Source organism: Pollachius pollachius, assembly GCF_949987615.1.
Source record: "Pollachius pollachius genome assembly, chromosome: 3".
Taxonomy (NCBI): domain Eukaryota; kingdom Metazoa; phylum Chordata; class Actinopteri; order Gadiformes; family Gadidae; genus Pollachius; species Pollachius pollachius.
Window position 1 is genome coordinate 49,975,714 of NC_136936.1, and position 16,753 is coordinate 49,992,466.

General features: G+C 49.5%; 1 protein-coding gene across 1 annotated transcript; it reads right to left on the reverse strand.

The window, feature by feature from the left end:
- Positions 1-1,451: 1,451 nt before the first annotated feature.
- On the reverse strand, positions 1,452-16,264 carry glra2 (glycine receptor, alpha 2; the record flags this gene model as incomplete). The annotated part of the gene is made up of 9 exons (XM_079733958.1): positions 1,452-1,742; positions 2,314-2,463; positions 5,516-5,730; positions 6,672-6,809; positions 6,905-6,987; positions 8,734-8,957; positions 12,257-12,324; positions 15,728-15,846; positions 16,197-16,264. 9 exons carry the CDS (start codon positions 16,262-16,264, stop codon positions 1,452-1,454), a joined length of 1,356 nt encoding a protein of 451 aa, XP_079590084.1.
- Positions 16,265-16,753: the final 489 nt, after the last annotated feature.

A 16,753-nucleotide genomic window follows, 5' to 3' on the forward strand; every position in this document is an offset into this window, starting at 1 on the left:
GAGCTGATATGTAAATATACAATACGGGAACAGACTTCCCCCGGGGCTTGCAACAATAAAAGCGACTTAAAGTGCTGCTTCTGCTTTTGATTTGTTTGTTTTTATTGTTTTAAGTAGATGTGATGCACAACTCAACTGATGGGTAGTAAACGACCGTTTTAAGGAACAGTCTTCATGAAAGGAGTTTCTGCAGCCACAGTAGAGACCAGAAGTCTGCCTCATGTTATTAATATTATCATCTCTTCTTCAGGGATGCATTACTCCACTAACGCATGGCCATCTAGGAACACAGCAAGTGAGGAGATGCATTAAATACAGCTTAGAGGAAGATAGAAGTATACATAAAGATAACATATCCCCCCCCCCCGCACACACATACGTCCTAGTAGAATAATAAATATATTGTTTGACTAAAATCTACAAAAACATACACTCCATCTCTAAAACCATATCAAGACATCTGACGTATTTACCTGTTTATAATAGAAAAACCAGTACACTGGCATATATGGGTTGACATGGTACAGCTGGTACCAGAGTGTATTCAGTCTCTAGGTCTTCCTCTACATTGGCTCAGCATTTGATAATCTTTTAACATTCATGATTTGTTAGAAATTGATCCGCGATGGAGAAAGAAAACACGGCTGCACCTGTCGTATAATTCAGGTGACTGCCAACCGCAAACCATTATAATCAGCCCCAAGATGGAAAGCTACAAGACCGATAACTTAGTATGCAGTTATGGAAAAGGTAAGTATATCGCTGTGTGAGATTAGGGGTTTCTATATGGCTCTGTGTTGATTACTGGAATGCACCACAAAATGCCAATTATAGATCAGATTTGTACACATGCCTGAAAGATCGTTATGTGTGTAGAATACAGTGTGTGCTTGTTTCTTCCACGGTCTATAAATGTAATATTTAATCTTATATAAATACTGCAGAAGTGTGTGACATTAATACTATAGAAAATACTTGAAAACACCCTTTATATGAAATACTATTTTCTTCTTCTGCAGCCTCAGCCCTCCTCTGGGTTAGGTTTCTGACTTCCTAAACACAGAAACCCCTGGGAGGTTCCTCCACTAGTTGATTGTACGGACCTCAAGGCAGTGATATTTAGGAATACAATTTGGGTCCAGGAGACTCCTGCAGTCCGGAGAGATCCGTGGTGCAGTCCAGAGGACAACTTTACAACAGCAGTGCATCAACCCCATCAACGAAACAAACTGAGACCAATAAACAACAACCTCGTCCCTCCGCGTCGGACCTCCACATCAGAGCGGGGCGTCGGCGAGCGGTACGCCTCTGCTCTACATTTATCCCTGAACGAGCAACGCCTCGGTCCTGGTCAGAGTCTTCTCCACACCTCCATGGGGGGGCCGCCACCTCACGGCCCGCCCGCAGAAGGACGGGCCGAGCACGGGGTGTTGGGGGGGGGGGGGGGGGGGCTACTCTTTTTTTTGGATGTGGAATTCCTCGTGCCGGATGATCTTGTAGGTAATCCAGTAGAAAACGTTGAAGATGAGGAAGGCCAGGGGGAAGGCCGCCCGGGAGATGGTGTCTATCCTCTTGGCGCGGTCCACAAACTTCTTCCTCACCATGTCTATGTCCTTCACGGCCGGCGGGGCGGGGCTAGGGGCGGAGGCCGCGTTCTTATTGGACGAGCCGTCCTTCATGGCCAGACACTGGGTGATGTTGTAGCCGGAGAAGTTGAAACGGCCTTCCCGCAGTTCTTCGTCCTGAGGAGACAGAGGCCAGGAAGTGGTTTTCAGGGAATTTTCAGTAGCATTAATTTAACGTTACCCTTAACTTTACCGTACCCTTAACTTTACGTTAGGAGTACTCTACGTTAAGTACCCTTGATTTTACTTTTAGGTTACATTAATTAATCATTTGTTAACATCAGTTAATGCAGTAATAAGCATTATTATATAACTAAGGGCTAGGGTAAGTATTAGTTAATTGGTTAGGGTTAACCTTAACCCTCTTAAATAATGTATGACTTAATTACTTGGTTAAAATTAACAACATTAGTAAATTATCACGAGACACAAGCTAATTTAATTAACCGTTAGTTAATGCTTATTACTACATAACCTAATAATGGTTAATTGCTGGCTAGGTAATGAATAGGCAGTGGCCATCAAAGTCCACAGTCCAATGTGGACTTAACGGGGAACACAATTTAAATCCTCTTATTCAAACTATTCACATTTAACATTTGACTGGTGGTAAAACTGTGATATTTTGTTTTGTAGTGTGTTGATTTTTTTCTTGCTACTAATCAATAATCAATATCTGTGGCCATACCTTCTGACTCCTCCTTTGTCTCCGCCTCAATCGGAGGAACTCTTTCTGTTGCCTGGAGACGAAATTAACCCCTGCGTATTCCAGCAGCGCAGCAAACACGAAGAGCAGACACACGGCCATCCAGATATCAATGGCCTTCACATAGGAGACCTGCCGAGAGACAGAACCCACAGGGTTTAATGACAACACCCCTGATGTCAAGCATCTTATCGGTACTAAAACAGACCGGCATGCATTATATATTATGCACTTAATTCATTGCACCTTAATTCAAACTCGTCGTCATTGTAGATGAGGGAAACCTCAATGCCCCACGAGTTTAAATAAAGGTTTGAAATTCAATTAAATTGTCACCTCATTTAATTGTTTTGAATTTATTCACTGAAATGACTATTTCCTCTACACTAACGAGAAACAAAAACAGTCCAAATTCTGCCACAAACCGTGGGTCTAAAACCCCCTCATCTTGTCCAGCCTTCAACAGGTCTCCGGCCCTCACTAATGGTTATATTCCCGTATCTTTTTTATTCTGAAGCGTTGACATTAATTATAAGTTCACTCGCTTTGCGCGCTCGTCTTTAAGGAAAGTTTACCTGCTGTGTCTCCTAAATCACTGCTCATTACGAGCCCCGCCGGCTCACGGGAGTGTCAGATCCATCGTATCTGCGTTCGCCGTATCATGAGGCGCCCGGGGACATAATTGCGGCCTCAATTAGCAGCCAACAATATCAATGGAGGACTGGACCTATCCGGTTAGGAGTTTACCCCTAAGCTGCTTACCACTTTGCCTCCTCATAGCATCCTCTCTTTGCTAATCTCTGGGCTGCGATGTGACCAACTCTCTGAGAGTTGAGCAGGCAGATGGGACTTTTGGGCTATTTTGGAATTGGTTTACTTGTCTCCTCGCCTTGGAGTGTATTGGCGGGCCGCGGCTCTCTAAGCGGCTTCTCCAACTATCGATCAGCAGGTAAGACAGGATAAGATAGTCCTTTATTGGTTCCACAGTGGGGAACTTGGCAGGGTTACAGCAGCAAAGTGGACAGTGCAGGTGTGTGGTTGAGTCCTGTGATGTCGGACACTAGGCCCAGGATGTGGGACTGAATGCCGTCGACTGTAGCACCTTTCCATGCTAACACGCTAGGCCTACATGCTAATTCAGACAGCTTCAAAGGGGAGCGTCTCACCGCCCCACGTTAATAGCATACACAGCCATAAGCTGCTTAATAAGGTCCCCATTGTAATGAAAAAATATAGGAATGGTAATTACAAAACTGTTGCCTCTCATATTGTAAATGTAATACAGAAAATGACCTAGTTTAGGCTCTCACTATGAAATGATTGCAGTTTCCCATACTCTCCCTTTGAATAGCATATTATACGTTTCGGCTATTTGGCTATCTCCCCTTCACTCATATGGGGGATGTGAGTGAAGGGGAGATAGTGGTGATGAGCTGTCAATCACAAACAGGACGACTTCTGTTCTTGGCAGCCGACTGCCGGTTCTGTTGCTGCAGCCACTAAAAAACCAGCGTGTGTGTAATGTCAAAAGGGAATAGGACAAATCCTTTATTTCAGAACAACACAGATCAACGGCGTTAAGCCGCTCACAGGAGCCACGCCGTTGGAGACGTCTGGAGGGTCGGTGGTGAGCGAGAACACGGGCCGTGACGCCAGACTGACACCCAGCCGGGGAGCTCATCCTCCAGCCCAGAGAACGGCTCTATCGGCTCCGTTCAGCCCCGCTGTTTCCGCTCAGTTTGGTTTTTCATTTTGTCGTTTCTGTGATTAAATTATTTCCGAGGGATGTTATTGAATTCACGGACCCCCCCCCCCTCCCGACGAAGCCTGCCGTGTCGCTCCGGCTCTTCGCCGGGCCAGCTGACACCGCTCGTTATTTGCACCTCTGGTTATTACTAATTAAAAAATCCAGATGGTTGACTCAAAATCCGTCGCCCCGGTGATGCGCGGCTGGGCTGGCCCCCGAAGGCTCCCCCCACCCCCCCCCATCATCGTCAGATGTTCCAACACCATGACCGCTTTAGCCGTCCAGCCGATCCGTTTGATCCAAGGTGACACGCCGTGAGTCAGACCCCGGCTTCATGTCATGATGAGCCTGGAGGGTTAGGAGGCATGTGGCTCAAGGACAGCAACGGACGTGGGGGGGGGGGGGGGTTCAAACCCTCACCTCTGGACGGTCCTACCCTGGTGTGATGTGATAGGACAGGGGATTCAGCCAATCAGTCATCAGCTTCCTATCATCCGTGGCTCCCTTGACAAGCCTAGGGGGAGGTGGGGGGAGAGGCATCCCGCCCCCACCCGGTCACCTCTCACCATGGATTGCGGGAATTGGCTGCTTTGACTGTGTGTTATCGGCCCGAGAGAGGGCGGGACTTCAGAGCGTTCCCGGTGAGCGATATCAGCTCTAGTTAGACGGGTTTAGCAGCGGGAGGCGAGGGAGAGGGGGAGAGGGAGGGGGAGAGAGGGGGAGAGAGAGGGGGAGCTCTAATAGAGGGATATGCACGTTTCAGATATTACTTTGTCAAATGTCAAAGTACTCCTTATTGGTTCTCCTGGTCTCTGTTGTTGTTCCTGCCATGTCGTTATTAGGGTGAGAGTATCCATGGATACCTGTTATCACCATGGATACCTGTTGTTATCACCTTATTATGGTTCCTCCATGGGCCGCTGACCTGAGCGACCCCAGCTCATGAGCGCAGGAGAGGAGGAGAGCGTATATTGCGGTCTGGTCGCCTTGATACGCGATAGACTAGGGGTGTGACGATATTTCGTGGCACGGAATATCGCGATATTAAAACGTGACGAAATGCGTTGTTGAGACGAAAACATGGTTCGCGATATAATATATACATTTTTTCTTTCCTACTTTATTTATGGACATAAGTTTGCACTTAAAAATTACTAGACTAAGAATAACTTTTTGTTTATCGCCATTTATGACCGGATGATTAGTCTATACCATGTTACAATAACACATCTTGTTTACAAACTCATAAGGAATGGAAATATAGGGAAAATGGCATTGTTTTGCATATTGTGTCTTTAAAATAAACAACAATAAAACAAGTTTTGTTCAAAATACCGTTATAATATCGTATCGGGAACCCAATATCGTGTATCGTATCGAATCGTGAGCTGAGTGAATCGTCACACCCCTAGGACAGACCCAATGACCTCAGCTCACCTTGGGCAGTGAGGCGCGGGACCCCGAGCTCTGGGTGGTCATGGTGAGCACGGTGGTGATGCCCAGGGCCACGCGGGCGGGCGCGGCGTCCATGTTGATCCAGAAGGACACCCAGGACAGGATGACGATCAGCAGGGAGGGGATGTACATCTGGATCAGGTAGTAGCCCATCTGCCGCTCCAGGTGGAACTTCACCTCGATGCAGGTGAACTTACCTGTTCACCACGGGAGCACAAACACCGGTTAGAGTCCTGCATGCTCTCGGGAGGGTTAGAGAGTTGTAGAAGGGACAGAGCGAGAGTTTGGCAAACGAAGCATTCGAACGTTTCCCCCCCGCTTTGAGAAGTGTCTCACACGTGTGTGGCAGGCAGGATGGATTTACCAAAACAACAACAGCCAGGCCATGGACGCCCTGGTGAGATCTAAACTTTGAGGTAAAATGTTGGAAAGCTTCTATCACAGAGTGTTTCACTCACTGATAGCTGACAGATGGGCACCAGACGAATCTGCAACTCATGTTTATCTGCTCTGGCGTATGCTCCTGGCCCCCCTGCTGTTCAGACAGATGCCAGCAGACCTCGCCCGGGTCGGGCCAATCACAGCACTTTTAACTAGTAGTGGGCGGGTGTTAGCGTTAGCCTCACCGGTGTTGTAGTGCTTGGTGTTAGCGTTAGCGTTAGCCTCACCGGTGTTGCAGTGCTCGGTGTTAGCATTAGCGTTAGCCTTACCGGGGTTGTAGTGCTTAGTGTTAGCCTTAGCCTCGTTAGTGTTAGCCACACCGGTGTTGTAGTGCTTGGTGCTAGTGTTAGCGTTAGCCTCACCTGTGTTGTAGCGTTAGCGTTAGCCTCCCTGTGTTGTAGTGCTTGGTGCTGTACGTTAGCGTCAGCATGAGCGTTAGCATTGGAGTTAGCCTCACCGGTGTCGTAGTGCTTGGTGCGGTATGTTAGCTTAGCGTTAGCCTCACCTGTGTTGTAGTGCTTGGTGCAGTACGTTAGCTTAGCGGTAGTCTCACCTGTGTTGTAGTGCTTGGTGCAGTACGTTAGCTTAGCGGTAGCCTCACCTGTGTTGTAGTGCTTGGTGCAGTACGTTAGCTTAGCGGTAGCCTCACCTGTGTTGTAGTGCTTGGTGCAGTACGTTAGCTTAGCGGTAGCCTCACCTGTGTTGTAGTGCTTGGTGCAGTAGCCTAGCTCCTTCTCGTCCTTCATGATGAACTGCGGCAGCGTCAGGCCGTCGGACACCTGCACAGCGCCGTTCTCCAGCCACTCAAACACCAGGTCGTTCATTGTGTACCCGACTGGGGGGGGGGGGGGGGGGGGTCAGGGTTAGTTTACTGTCGCTATCTGATGGGAAACAGACCAGAGCTATCGATCGGGGAGGTCTGGTGCTTACAGCTCTCCAGTTGCATGGTGCACGTCTGGACGTCCATCGGGAAGTTCTTCAGATCCATGGGGCAGGAGAGGATGAGCGTCAATCTAGAGGACGACACAGACGCCACAAACACAGAATACATTAAAGAACATGAGCATTATATCTCTCTTTTGGAATTTCCGTTCACAAACCCGAACAGAAGACTGTGATAGTGGTGGTGCTGAACGCCCAAGGAACATGGATGCTCTCTCTCGCTTTCTCTCTCTCATCTCTCTCTCTCTCTCTCTCTCTCTCTCTTTCTCTCTCTCTCTTTCATGTCTCTCTCTCGCTCTCTCTCTGTCCTCTTTTTTTTTCTCTCAACTATCCCTGTTTCTCCTCTCCCCCCCTCTCTCTCTTCTCTCTCTTCTCTCTCTCTCTCTCTCTCGCGCGCTCTCGCTCTTGCTCTCGTTCTATCATCTTTCTCCCCCTTTTTCCTCTCCATCCTCCCCTCTATCTCTCTGTCATTTTTCTCCCCTCTCTTCCCTCCCCCCCCAGTAAAGAGGTCTCCCTCCAGCAGGTTCCTATCACCCTTTTAGTAGTGCAACTTATTGTGTCATAGATGCATTGTGGTCTGAAGTCAGCTCCCTCCCTCCCTCCCTCCCTCCCTCCGTGCTCAAATGAAAAAGAAACGAAAGAGGAGTCCAACAGCCTTTCATCTCTCCCTGCTGACTGTCTCCCCCTCTCCTCCCCTGCTTGCCTCTCATCCTCTCCCCCTCTCCCCCTCTCCCCCTCTCTCCTCCCCTGGTCTGCCTCATCCTCTCACCCTCTCCTCCTCTCCTTCCCCTCTCATCCCAATCTCCCCCTCTCTCCTCCCCCTCTCCTCGCCCTCCTCCCCTGGTCCGCCTCTCATCCTCTCACTCTCTCCCCACCTCCCCCTCTCAACCCTATCTCACCCTCTCTCCCCTCTCTCCTCCCCCTCTCCTCCCTCTCCCCCTCTCATCCTCTCACCCTCTCATCCTCTCACCCTCCCAGCCCCTGAAGACGACCTTCTAAATGGACTACGAAATTGATCTGCTTCTTATTGCATCATCTCTGAGAAAATGGAAAGGCCGCCATGACTGCGGCGGTCTTTAAAGTGGAATGAGAATGTTCTCCCCTCGCGGTGCAGACTTTTGATCAATCGCTCCCTTCCCCCCCCCCCCCCCCCCCCCCCCCCCCCACCGCGCCTGAGGGCGGTAGATGTACACAAGAGGGGGCTGCCTGTTCTGGAAAAACCTTTACCGAGCGTTGTGTCATGGCGCCTTCGGAAAGTGAAATCAATGTACGAATGCTTTCACTTTGATCCTCCCTCTCCTCTGTAGGTGGACGGGGAGATGGGGGGGGAGGAGATACGATGTACTGTACGGATGGTCGGAGTTTCTGCACGGGAATGTTCTGATTCTAAGTCCGTCCTTCATAGGCCTGAATGAATTGGAATCCCGATCTCATGGAGAAGAACTCGCCAACGCCACATAGTATTGACCTACACCACATAGTATCGAACCTTTCCTTCCTCACCTTGTAAAACTTAAAAAGCCACTCAAAGCGCTTAACAATATTGCCTCACATTCATCCATTCATTCACACATTCACACACCGACGGCGGAGTCAACCACGCAAGGCGACAGCCGGCTCGTCGGGAGCGCTCAGGGACACCTCGACACTCGGCTAGGAAGAACGGGGATCGAACTAGCAACCTGCTGGTTACCAGCCAACCTCTTCCTCCTGAGCCTCATGCCGCCCTCAAACACATCCATCCTTTGTCCCTATGCCGCTGTGGTGGTGCAGCTGGTTCCTATGACAACGGGCCCGCCCCCCCCCTCCGGCAGCACCTGATGCTGTACAGGACCGTGCCGTCCTTGAAGATCCTCAGCAGCTTGTTGTCGGTGGTGACGTCGTGGAAGTTGGCGCCCTTCTCGTTGGCGAAGAAGAGGTCGGGCTTCCAGATGGAGTCCAGCATGGAGGGGTCCAGGTCCAGAGAGGAGTCGGGGTACTTGCTGTAGGCCAGCCGCGGGTCGTTCCACTTCTGCCGCAGAAAGATGTTTACCCTGTAGTCCTGGGGGGGGGGGGGGGGGGGGGGGCATATGAAGCATTAGGACCTCGGGGGGGGGTGGTCCACACGAGGCTTTAGGACCTCAGAGGGGGGGTCCAAAGCTTTAAGACCTCAGGCTCAAGGTGGAGGTCCGGCCGTTTTAAACCCCCCATGGAGCTGAGATGATTGGGACTGAGCCGCTCCACTGGTTCAGGCTGCATGCGTCAGAGACTCAGGAGGGGGGAGGAGATACCCTGAACTGAACCCAACAGAGGGACTGAACCCAACAGAGGGGACTGAACCCAACAGAGAGGACTGAACCCAACAGAGGGGACTGAACCCAGAGGACACTGAACCCAGAGGGGACTGAACCCAACAGAGGGGACTGAACCCAGAGGAGACTGAACCCAGAGGAGACTGAACCAGGACTGAACCCAGAGGGGACTGAACCCAGAGGGGACTGAACCAGGACTGAACCCAGCAGAGGGACTGAACCCAGAGGGGACTGAACCCAGAGGTACTGAACCCAGAGGGGACTGAACCAGGACTGAACCCAGAGGGGACTGAACCAGGACTGAACCCAGAGGAGACTGAACCAGGACTGAACCCAGAGGGGACTGAACCCAGAGGAGACTGAACCCAGAGGGACTGAACCCAGAGGGGACTGAACCCAGAGGGACTGAACCCAGAGGGACTGAACCCAGAGGGGACTGATACCAGTAGAGGGACTGAACCCAGAGGGACTGAACCCAGAGGGGACTGAACCCAGAGGGGACTGAACCTAAAGTATATTAGTGCCGCAGAAGAAGGCAGTAATTAATTGAATAGGGATTATAGTTTTAATTATACGAATGCTATGGATAAATAATAGAGATGAACTGCTTTTATTTTAAACTGGTCTCTGGATTCCCATTAGCAGACTGGTTTAATTTGATGCATGACTTTATTGTAACGTCATTTTCAATGGTAATGTTAATTTTTTTAATGTAATCGAATGCATTTGATTACTCTTTCTTATGCTGCTTCGTTTCAAGTTTAATAAAATCTTATTGCCGTAGTTTCTCCGTAATATTGGACATAGACTATGTACAATCTTCCCAACAAACTTTGCATAGCCTTTCTAAGATGATTTATTTTCAGAAGAGTCGGATTACCTGAACTTGATGGTCTCTTTAAAACATGCAGCTAAAGCTGTCAGGGGAGAAGGGATTCCTTCCTTTAGGTTTTCTGGAGGTCTTAATTTATTCCATAGGTTTGCGTCGGTCAGAAACATAATCCAAACAGAGGCAGCGACTTAGCCACAAGGAGGTTGGTGGGAACCAGCCTTCCTCTGGCTAAGACCTTGGTTCTCAAATGTTTGAGTGTAATTCAAATATTATCTGAACACTATCGATATGTAGCTGTCTGATTCGTACTGCTTTTATTGTATACTGTTCTCTGGATAACCATAAGAAAGAGTGGTTTAATGTAAAGCAGGACATTTCGTAATGGGATATTAACATGTGCTTTGAAACCAAAGACGTTGATTTTGGGAAGGATTGATTGAGTTGATGAACCGAACAGATTCCAGGAGGAAGATGGTCAGATGGGATGTGTCCCCCTGGGGCTCTGCACAGACTCACAACTGTTGTGTGGTTGTGTGTGCGTTTGATTGATTGATTTTTTTTGATTAATTGATTGTTTTGTTTGATTGATTTGTGTGAACCAGTTTTGTTTGCTTTCCTTTTTGTATTGTTCCTGTTGCCCTTTTACTCAAATAAGAACAACATTTCAAAACAAATAATTGTCTTTTGATGTAATCGATTTCATTCAGGAATACATTCACTATCCTACTATTGTTGACTAAACGTGTCCAACCGGCTGGTAGATGACGCTGATGCCCGTGTGAGAAAGCCTTCAGAAGTCGATGAACAGAGCAGGCTCAGATGACTCACGTTCAACCACCGTGAGCCCGTTGAGCATATCGGCTGTTCCAAACTCATCTATTTATTCATTCTGCTTTGCTTCGCTTCCTGCTGCTTTGTCCTGTCAAACGTGCTTCGGTCCTGCAGAGTCTCCCCTCACACACTGAGCGTCTCTGAATGCTCAAAAACAACAATAATCTGGGGGTGCACGTTTTAGCCGGACTTCCGGCTGACTCCCAGGCTAGTTAATGTCGACGCCTCGGGCAGAGCTCTGGGTGTGTCCCTATCCCCCTGGTCCATCTGTCCCCCCCCCCCCTCCACCACACTGTCCCTGTGTCCGCCCACCCACACATTGGCTGCACTTAAAGTGAATTATTAGCCGGTGTTCAACGGGTGAATTATTAAATCTGGACTCGCTCAACACGTGTACAATGGGGAGCCCAGGGAGGCCATCAATCCAATATTGTTTTTATAAGCTGTGTTGCTGTGAAGCCAATAAAAAAACACCTTTACGGACCGACCAATACAGCGTTCATGACACCACTAAACCAGGTTATGGATAGATCACTGTAGCAAGGATCCAAACCCATGAAGACCAAACGCTGACGATGACTCTGGGGCAGGTTGGTCGTTTTGGACAGGTAAAGGTGGCGTTGTTCGCCTGTTAACACGGCCATTTTGGACAGGTAAAGGTGGCGTTGTTCGCCTGTTAACACGGCCATTTTGGACAGGTAAAGGTGGCGTTATTCGCCTGTTAACATGGCCATTTTGGACAGGTAACGGTGGCGTTGTTCGCCTGTAAACACGGCCATTTTGGACAGGTAACGGTGGCGTTGTTCGCCTGTTAACACGGCCATTTTGGACAGGTAAAGGTGGCGTTGTTCGCCTGTTAACACGGCCATTTTGGACAGGTAAAGGTGGCGTTGTTCGCCTGTTAACATGGCCATTTTGGACAGGTAACGGTGGCGTTGTTCGCCTGTAAACACGGCCATTTTGGACAGGTAACGGTGGCGTTGTTCGCCTGTAAAGAAGGCCATTTTGGACAGGTAACGGTGGCGTTGTTGGCCTGTAAACACGGCCATTTTGGACAGGTAACGGTGGCGTTGTTCGCCTGTTAACACGGCCATTTTGGACAGGTAACGGTGGTGTTGTTCGCCTGTAAACACGGCCATTTTGGACAGGTAACGGTGGCGTTGTTCGCCTGCAAACACGGCCATTTTGGACAGGTAACGGTGGCGTTGTTCGCCTGTAAACACGGCCATTTTGGACAGGTAACGGTGGCGTTGTTCGCCTGTAAAGACGGCCATTTTGGACAGGTAACGGTGGCGTTGTTCGCCTGTAAACACGGCCATTTTGGACAGGTAACGGTTGTGCTGTTCGCCTGTAAACACTTGTCTACGCACACTGCGCTCCACTCACCATGGTGGTCTCTGCGATGGAACCAAAGCTGTTGATGAAGATGTTGCAGGTGACGTTGACGGGCGGACCTGCAGGGGAGGGGACAGAGTGACACGCGTCAATCAAACCCCCTGAGTGTTGGCCGTTGCGGACTCCGCGACAGAGCCGGGGACGCGGAGAAAGGCATCGCATGACACGTCCACAGGGAGATGACAGCCAGGAAACACAGGGTTGGTTACTCTGATCCCGTGACTTTAGGGAGAGTTCTGAAAGACGAACAAACATCTGCAGGCGCCGTGTTGAGGAGCCGCTGGCGGTGTGGCGGAGACATAGGTGGATTATAGGATTAGAGATGTTTCTCTCGCTCTATTCATGAGATCTCAGCCCAGAAAGGGATATAATAGGACGTACGTGTATAGGAGAACACACTCACACACGCGAGCACGTTCATACATGCCCACGGGAGGACGTGTACATACACATGCAACACACACGTGGGCACGCACACACTCACACACACACACAAGCACACACACACACTCACGCACGCACGCACACGCGCACACACATACAAACATACACACATCTGCGTGTGCACATAAACACACACAAACAAAAACACACACACACACACAGACATACAATCATACACAAACACACATCTGTGCATGCACAGGTGCACACAAATACACAAACACACACACACACACACACAGGCAAACACACACAGTCACACACACATAAAAAGGGGTTAAATGTGGGGTGCCACTATCAATGCAGAACACCTAACCTCCGAAGCTCCTCCAAAGCTACCTTAAATCTGTTTTAGGAGCGCAGGACGTGTTTGTATTTCCGCTCTCACCCCAGACCCAATCTCAGCGAAAGTCGTGCCACGCTGAGCCGTTTGAGGCCAGAGAATCCTGTTTTCCGCCAGTGGACTGAAGCGCTTGCTGAGTCTTTCTTCATCAATATTGCACGGGTCTCAGTATTAGTATTTGCCTCACTTTGTACTCAGGCAGCTGCATTAACCCGCGGTGGCAGAAAGAACCGTAAAACACAACAAACTGGGCAGCAGATCTAGGTCAGGCTACCTCACTCGCTTCACACTCCTCCAAATTATGACCAGCAGGTCTCACGTATAATCACTTTCTCTCCTTTCATCTTTCTTTATTTATTTGGAAGGGCGTTTAATCAAATGTGTTCTCAACACGGAATAAAGCCAATTCTGCGGTGTGTGTAAAGCTGGCGTGCGGGTTTATAGGGAAGGACACAGGGATGGATTATGTGTTAATATTTAATGCATTAAAACGTGCGATTAATTTCCGTTTCTATTGACTGTTTGTTTTGACAGGTTGGTCACGTTTAATAAGCGACAAGCTGTATTATAAACCTGAAGCTTAATAAACGCGATGGAACAATGAATAGGAACGGGAACACGTTTTCCCGCTCTCGCTCCTCTCTGTGTCTATAATAAGTTCCTCCTGATTCATCTCTTCTTCTGTGGAATTGCCAGCCAGCATCTAAGCAGCCCGTTCCCTGGATCCTCTCATCTCCCGTGTCTTGTCAACTGTCTTGCATCCTCACCCCCTTGGATCACAAGATAGATCTGGGCCATTCGTCTCTCGGCTGCGCTGCCATCCTGCTTATATTAACTAAGTGTAGGCCTACCACCACATCGTACACGGACACACATCTCATACCCAGCCTCAGTTTAAATCCTTAGTCAAATCCTTAGATTAATTAATGTTAGGGCTACATCTCAAACCCAGCCTCTGTATAAAGCCTCGGTTAAATCCTTATATTAACTAGCCGTAGGACTACATCTCAAACTCAGCCTGTTTTAATCCTTAACTAACTGCAGGCCTACCGCCTCTCATACACAGACAGACAACTCATAACCAGCCTCTGTCTAAATCCTCTGTTACATGTAGCTTATGTTAACTATCTGTAGGCCTACCGCCCGTTTGACACGGACGCACCTACATCACTGTAGGCCTCCATCACAAACCCAGCCTCTCTTTAAATCCTCGGTTACATAACTGACTGTAGGCCCATCGCCCGTCGTACACAGACGCACCTACATCACTGTAGGCCTCCATCACAAACCCAGCCTCTGTTTAAATCCTCGGTTCAATCCTTCTATTAACTCAGTGTAGGCCTACCACCGCATCGTACACAGACACACATCTGCAACACAAACCCAGCCTCTGTTTAAATCCTCGGTACCATGTCATATTAACTAGTTGTAGAGCTACTGCTCATTCAAACCTCAGCCCCAACACATCGACAGAGTCCAGCTGACATCATTCATCCTCCTAATATGGGCTTGAGGCTCTTAATTGTGCCCCAGTTTTGTGGGGGAAGGGAGGTTAGGGGTTAGACTGTACTGGGGGGTCCAGGAGAGGCTAGGAGTAAAACTGTCCTGGGGGAGGGGGGTCTAGGAGAGGCTAGGGGTAAGACTGTCCTTGAGGTTCTCGGTTCTAACCCCAATGCATGCAGTCTACCTGCATCCTTGAGCAAGGCGTCACACCCTCTGCCTTCTCTTCGATGACGCTACACAAACATAAATTCCTTCCAATTAAAAGTCTCTGCTGATTAACTAATTGACTAAATTGCCCTCACATTAGGAGCCCTCCTCCTGCACTCAGGACTCACTCAGCCCCAGGGACACTGAGGGGCCAACAGAGACACAGAGGGGCCAACAGGGACACAGAGGGGCCAACAGGGACACAGAGGGGCCAACAGAGACACTGAGGGGCCAACAGGGACACTGAGGGGCCAACAGGGACACTGAGGGACCAACAGAGACACTGAGGGGCCAACAGGGACACAGAGGGGCCAACAGGGACTCTGAGGGGCCAACAGGGACACAGAGGGGCCAACAGGGACACAGAGGGGCCAACAGGGACACAGAGGGGCCAACAGGGACACTGAGGGGCCAACAGGGACACTGAGGGGCCAACAGGGACAATGAGGGGCCAACAGGGACACTGAGGGGCCAACAGGGACACTGAGGGGCCAACAGGGACACTGAGGGGCCAACAGGGACACTGAGGGGCCAACAGGGACAATGAGGGCCCCGCAGAGACGGTGAGGGGCCCACAGAGACAATTAGGGGCCCACAGAGACAGTTAGGGGCCCACAGAGACTGTGAGAGACAGCCTGCAGCCCTGCTGGGAGGTACGGTAGGGAGGTGGGAGCAAGCCGATGGCCCCCCAGAGGGACATGTCGTCTGCCGCGAGAGGGAGTCTATGGCCTGCTTCAGAAGTGCTCCTGTGTCTTTTTATTCTGAAGCGAGGAGAGCCTGAGCCCTCACATGGTCGCAAATGTCTCCAGATGTCACAGAGGTAAATTATTCTGTTTGAAATAGTTACGTCTCTGCTCATGGTGATAGGACGCTGGGAGGAGGAGAGTGCTTGTGATGTTGGTGGTGGTGGTGACGAAAGAGGCAGTCGTATGTGTGAAAGAAGAAAAAATAAGATTGGAACCCACCTTTGAAATTCGGTCGTATTCGTGCGTCGTAGCCCGAGGTTCGACCCATTAATGAATCTAGAAAGTCCGACGGAGACATGTTCGATGCTCTGGACTCGTGTTCCTTGGCATCGACCGACCTACAACAGTCACCACGTCGGTTACTGACAGGCTCCAGAAAGTCATTTAATGGGAAACATGTTCGGCGAATGCTTGCTTTATTTCGATGTTTTCAACTCCCTGGTAATTACAATATAAGACACTAGATCAAATATAAAACACACATAGGCCTACTTTAAGTGATCGAATATAGCGCACAGTTATTATTAGTTAGGCTATTTAAATTTTACCTAATGCATCTGACTATCTTAGGTCGCTTCATTTCAGTTTTAATGCAATCATATTTCCGTCATATCTCCATAAATCAACACTGTTCACGAACTTCGCGTCGCCATGGCCAGATGATTAATGTTCAGAAGAGTCGGATTACCTGAACTTGATGGTCTCCATAAAACATGCAACTAAAGCTGTCAGGACTTGTACGAAGAAGCGATTCATTCCTTTAGGTTTTCTGGAGGTCTTAATTTCTTAATTTCTTCCATATGTTGGCGTCAGTCAGAAACATAATCCACCCCGGGACGCAGCCTTCCTCCTGACCGAGGCGACGGTTCTCAAATGTTTCTGTGTGAAATAAAAACGCAGGAGACATTCCAGGATATAGCCCCGAATCATAGTTTAGTTTGAGGAAACTCCGACGGGGAGAAGCGGACCGCTGAGCGGCAGCAGGTGAGCGGAACCATCGCGTCGCGTGTGGCGACGTCGCCTGACGCGGTGGATTGGAATCCGTTTGGCGACCGCGCGTCTCTGCGTCCTGACGGGTGACCGGGTCCTTACTCACTGAGGAGAGACGTGTTTCTCAGGTAGAGGACCCTCCGCTGTAGAGGAATGGGAAAGGAACGCCTTTTTTCTCTTCATTTCAGCACTTGGACAGCTCTCGGTGCCTTTACGCGCAGGCGCAAGGCTTCAAACCGGGGGATGCACGTGAGA